Source organism: Mangifera indica, chromosome 14 (genome assembly GCF_011075055.1).
Source record: "Mangifera indica cultivar Alphonso chromosome 14, CATAS_Mindica_2.1, whole genome shotgun sequence".
NCBI classification, from domain to species: Eukaryota; Viridiplantae; Streptophyta; class Magnoliopsida; order Sapindales; family Anacardiaceae; genus Mangifera; species Mangifera indica.
Window position 1 is genome coordinate 5,376,959 of NC_058150.1, and position 5,854 is coordinate 5,382,812.

The window sequence follows — 5,854 nt, forward strand, 5'->3', positions numbered from 1 at the left end:
CTTACTCTGTTAGATGTACCTCTATATATTTCAACTGAGTGATAACACAAGGATTTATTGTTGTATGAACTCATATTGGATGGACCCAATTTTCTATCTACCACTAAATTGAGAATAACTCATGTTGAGTAGATAAGTCCTAACAAGTAAAAGATAACTCATGTTGAGTAGATATTATTAACTCGATGCTTGAGAAGTGTATTTGACAGGCTAGGCAACCCAAGGTGTCAAGCTTAAAAATCGGATACGTACAACCACCTAAATGTTTAATGAACCTCTCCACATAAGCTGATCAAGAACAACCTAGTGAGTATTCAATTACATGGGCTCAGACAAACACTTGATATTCTAGTGGGAGGAGAAGCCAGACACAAAATGACTTTAAGAAATATTCAATAGATACATTCAAGGTTAGATTCGAACTGAGTTAAGCTCAAACTCGTCTGAGCTAGAGCTTGACTTGATTTGCATAGAATTAAACTTGACTTGATTTGTATGGAACTAAGCTCGAGTTTTTAGCTTAACTCATTATAAAATGACGTTGCTTTAATGTATATTAATCAAAACGATATCGTTTTATATCAAATTTTTTAAGCTTACGAGTTTGATAAATTAAACACCCTAAAACTTGAGTTCAAAAATATTGAATTTTCATATTCAAATTCAAGCTTACTTAAGCTCAGTTCGTTCAAACCGAGTTTGAACTCAAATAAGTTTGAATTCGAAAATTTGATTTGAATCCAGCCTTAGATGCATTCGATGGAATTAGCTAGCCATACAATCACTTGTGTTCATTAAATAACATTGTTCAGCGAATGTGTGTTTGGCCATTTCTACAAGATGTCCAAAAAGCATAGTTGGATAGAAAGCTATATAGATGTTGGCTTGAAAGCTTTAACTGGCACCCTTGCAAAGAACCTTGATAAGTCAGAAGGGAAGAGAAAGGATAATAGGGGCGGACAAAGAGACTTTAAGAAACAGTAGACAGAAGAGCCAAGAAAGAATACAGCTTTGCATATTCATTGTAACAATTGCCTTTGTCAAGTCACTCCCATCGAACACATATATGTGATGTTTGAAGAAGCAACTATATTCTCGCGTCTTGGAGCGATGAAAGTAGATCGCACCAGGCGAGATCTCAACAAGTTTTGTCATTACCACAACTACATTGGGCATGACACAAACTAGTCTCGAAATGATGGAGTTAAAGCCTTATCAGGAAAGGATACTTGAAGGAATCCTTGAATAAGTCGTGGCATGCCAGACAACAAATCTACAATACTAAACAACGAGAAGAACCTCAAAAAGACGTTAACTTATATATTAAGCCGCAAAAAACGGAATACATGTATATTGCAAAGATTACCCACAAAATTCATTCCTACTTTGCTTCCACAACTTCCTTATTTATAACTATTAGAGACTAAAGAGTTTTATATCAAATAAAAATAATATAAATGAGTGATATATAAACGTGATAAATTAAACTTTAATATAAACTAATTGGTATAATATAATATGAGTTTCAATCTCTACTTATAGGCTCAATTTATTTTCACATGGTTTCATAACTTAAAACCAAATAGGTGAATCTAACTATTTAAAATGATATTAGATAATAAGTGATAACGCACTTAACTGAACGGTGAATTTAACAACCTATGATGATTGCACTTGAGAGAGAGTATTAAAGACTAAAGAGTTTCATTTCAAATAAAAACAATATAAATTAATGATATATAAGTGTGGTAGCTTGACAACAACCTATGATGGTTGCACTTGAGGGAGAGTATTGGAAACTAAAGAATTTCACTTCAAACAAAAACAATATAAGTAAGTAATATATAAGTGTGATAGATTAAATCTTAATACAAACCAATTGTTTTTAGGCCAAACAAAGTGTTATTTATACTGTCTAAGAAGGGGAAAATTCGTTTTTTGGCCAAACAGTTAGTGGGAACATGTAATTTACTCTTTTATTTATTATTTTTGAATGTACCATTATTTACCCATACTGGGATCAGCACTTTCAATTCAATTCGTTGGCCTTCTTCAATGACTATTAGTTTACCATTTTCTGTCTTTCCAAACAAACAAAATAAATAAATGAATTTAGAAAGAAAAAAAGATGTGTATATGAACACAAAGTTAGATATGTAGCCATACCTTGATCTTTGATGTGAAGCAGCAAGAGTACAAAAAGTATGGACCAAAGTATCCCATATCACCATATGATATGAAATGGAAAGTGCATTGAATTGAATGAAGAAGATGAATGAATGAATGCATGAATAAAAATACCAGACAAGAAGGGGACCCCAAAAACCCTATCTAACCTAATATCAGTATGGGCAATAGCAGCTGCTCCCTCACCACCTAACCCCAACAATCCCTATTGCCTGCCTTCATCCCCCCTTCTCTAGCTTTCATTAATTTAAAACTCCTTTATGGCCCCCTTCCCCACCATTATAGCTGTCTTTCAGATAAGTTGCTCTCCTAGGAAACAAATTATTATTCCATCAGTAATCCTATTCTTTTTCTTTTCTTTACATGTGGTGTTGATTAATCTGCTGCATATTTGCTGTTTCCCACCAATAAATTCAAATTTGGTCAGTTGGTATTGTGAATTTAATAACCTTAATTATATGTAGTGTGATCCATCTACATATCTATTATTCAAACTTCAATTATGATTTCTGACTTCTCCCATCTACTCTATCTTTTGCTTAATATCTGCATTAAGATTCAGCTACATGTTGTCTGTGTACTCTCTAATCGAAGTTATACATGCCCATCAATTGTTGAATGCTAACTAAACTATATGCTTATCATATGTAAGTGTTGAACCGACATTCCCCCTTATGCCAAACCAACTTACTTTTTTTTTTATGAGGATAACTTAAATGATTAAGTGTGAAATTTTCTCATAAATTTAAAAGGTTTTGGGTTTAAAATCTTAATGCATTAATTATAGGGTTAATCATTGAATCAAGTATCTTATTTATTTGATATAATTGATTTGACCTTAAAATAAGGGTTTGATTTAAATAAATTCCTCTTTATTAAAAAAAAGAAAAAACCTTTTAACCAAAATTGAGAGATTATATAATATTTTTTATGCATCTGTAAACTGCCAAATGAAAATTTAAAAAATATATCAACAGAATCAGTTCCATTGTTGATGCCCTGAAATTCTCAAAACCTACTCACCATTCTGTGCATGTAATCCACGTATCACCACAAGATCTTCAATGAAAGCCAAGCCAACAACTGGTAGATTTAGAAAAATTATCAAAATCCTGATTTTCTGATTGTGCTGTTAGGTTAAACATGTAGTTCTCAACTCATGTATACTATAAATGTATACATTCATTCATAGCTTTACTGAAACAAAAGTAAAAGAGAGATTAAGAAAGATAATAGATTCTTCATTATCACAACTTGCTTACAGTTCAAGTCAGTACATGAAACAAAGATCAAATTTGTCTCTACTTGACAGTGAGAAGACAATACTTGAAACAAACAACAAACCAACAAAATGCTAAAGAAAAGTCAGTACATGAAACAAAGATAACAAATCTCGCTCCACTGTCGACTAGATAGGTTTAAACAACAGGAATACTCGTGAAAAAAGACATTAACGAGGAAGTGAAGCACTGGAAAACCAATAATAACAATAATAATACACACCAAATCACATGTATATAATGTTTTATATATATATATATATATATATATATATATATATATATATATATATATATATATATATATACACACACACACGGGGCTGGTGCAGGCTGTGTATGTACACATATCTTCTTCTTCTACATCAAGAGCTCATTCACCCAACCCAGATCGGGATCGGGACAACCCAGCTGCCCGCCATTGATGTCATTGATCTTCTGATCATCAACCAAACATTTGTTTGAAGAATCACCTCCAAAAGGATTCATTGACCCTGATGGGATTGGAGTTGAAGGAGAAAGAACAAATTGTTGTTGATCGTCAATATTAAAAGAATTCGCATCGATCCATGGAACAGTATAATTGATGCTACTACCACCAGGGAGAGACAAAGGAGAAGAAACTTCATTAAAATTCATTGCATCCAAAGAGCTCATCAACTCATTAAGCATATCATTGTAACTCAGGGCCGCATCAGAAGTACTGCTAAACTTTGTCAAACAATCAGTGTAGCGCGAAATGGGTGAGAATTTATGATTTACCGGCGACAATGGTGGTGACAGAGACGGTGACCGTGACAAATGAGACATACACAATAAAGTACTAGTTGGAGAGGAATTGACAGAATGATTGCAGAGTGTGCAACAGTGATTATTCTTATGATTGTTCATAGGAGATGATGAAATCTCAGGCAAAATGCGAAGCTGACGTGTAGAGTGAGCAAAAAAACACACCTTTCGTTTGCAATTCTTGCCGTCTTTGCAAGCTTCAGTTCTATATCGTGATGGATGGAGCCAGCACTCAAAGACTCCATGAGCAAACTCACAATCATCTCCACGGCTACACCCGCCTCCTTTACGGAACTCAGAACAAACAGTTCCAGAATAATGAAACCTGCGAGGATCCCGGCGGCGAGCCTTCTCCCCAGGATGAGCAAAAGGACAATCAGTCCAATCATGGCTCCGGCTGCGAGTACAGCGACGGATCTTGAACTCGTACATCCGAAAGTGATCCGAGGCATAAGGATCCGAATCAGAGTCAGGATCAGAACCAGCATCAGTATTGTTGAAAGGCAAAAACTTATAAAGACTGCTGATTTCTTCAGGGAAAAACATATTATTGATTTCTTGATGATGGTGATGGTGCATCAGTTTCTTGCTGTTGAGAAGAAGTTTCCTGGGAGGAACCTCAATATTCTTAAAGGGTTTGGTAGAACCTTTTGATGAAAGAAGATGCTGGAGTTTCTGTTGATGCTGGTCAGCACAAACGGTCGTCATAGCTGAACATACAAAAGAGATATCAAATGAAATGAAACAAGTGATGAGAAATAGGATGATGGTTGATAATGGTGTTGAGAAAGAAGGGAACAAGAGAAGAGCCAGTTAAATAAGTCAGAGAGAAAGAAGGGCATGGGAGGAGGGACAAGGGGTGGGGCTTAAAGATGCGTGGCAAAATAGCATTTGGGATGATCATGCAGAAAAGGGTTATGTGGCAACTTCAAATACAATGGCACACAGGATTTTGCTATGTGTTCCATTTTCAGACATTTGATTATCTTCTACACTCTGCTCAATTATTCTTCTTGATTGATATACAATCGCCATCAACCCAAATACTGCTACGTTGTACTTGTTTGTACTTAACCCTTTTTAATCCTTAATATTCTGCGATTAGTTCCATCTACCTCGCCTATTTTAATTAGGGTTTAGTAATAACATTTTGAATATGAACACTTAAAAGATCAGTGTGCCTATACAAATCTTCATATTCCACATCCAAGGGACAACATCGAAAGATCTCAAAAGTTTAATTTTAATATATTATTAAAAAAATTTAAATTTAAATTTTTTTATTCATAAAATTTTCTCTTATATTACTTCAGTTAAAATAATAAGTGAAATTTTCTATCTTATATTATATGACAAATTAAAGAAATATGCAATTCTAAAGTTAAAGATAAAATTATAGTAAAAAAATTTTTAAAAAATAATTTGAATGATAAAATAGTAGACTTTATATATAAGAAAATATTGATTTAATTTTCCTCTAATAATATTAAAATTTTGATTTATCTAATTAAATGATTATAAAATTGATTATTAAATTAAAAATTTATTATATTTAGTATAATTAATTTATCTTCAATAATTATAGAACTAATTATTAA

The 5,854-nt window shown here is 33.2% G+C and overlaps 1 protein-coding gene across 8 annotated transcripts; it reads right to left on the minus strand.

Annotated features, from left to right (window-relative positions):
* Positions 1–3,407: 3,407 nt before the first annotated feature.
* LOC123195774 (zinc finger CCCH domain-containing protein 2) lies at positions 3,408–5,113 on the minus strand. 8 transcript variants are annotated; one of them, XM_044609613.1, is made up of 2 exons: positions 3,775–5,113; positions 3,408–3,728 (listed from the first exon to the last, which is right to left on the minus strand). In XM_044609613.1, the coding sequence occupies exon 1, from the start codon at positions 4,962–4,964 to the stop codon at positions 3,828–3,830; it is 1,137 nt and encodes a 378-aa protein (XP_044465548.1). In that variant the 5' UTR covers positions 4,965–5,113; the 3' UTR covers positions 3,408–3,728; positions 3,775–3,827. The 8 variants fall into 8 exon arrangements, with proteins under 8 accessions (XP_044465548.1, XP_044465546.1, XP_044465547.1 ...); XM_044609611.1 differs by having other exon boundaries at positions 3,408–3,740; XM_044609612.1 differs by having other exon boundaries at positions 3,408–3,744.
* Positions 5,114–5,854: the final 741 nt, after the last annotated feature.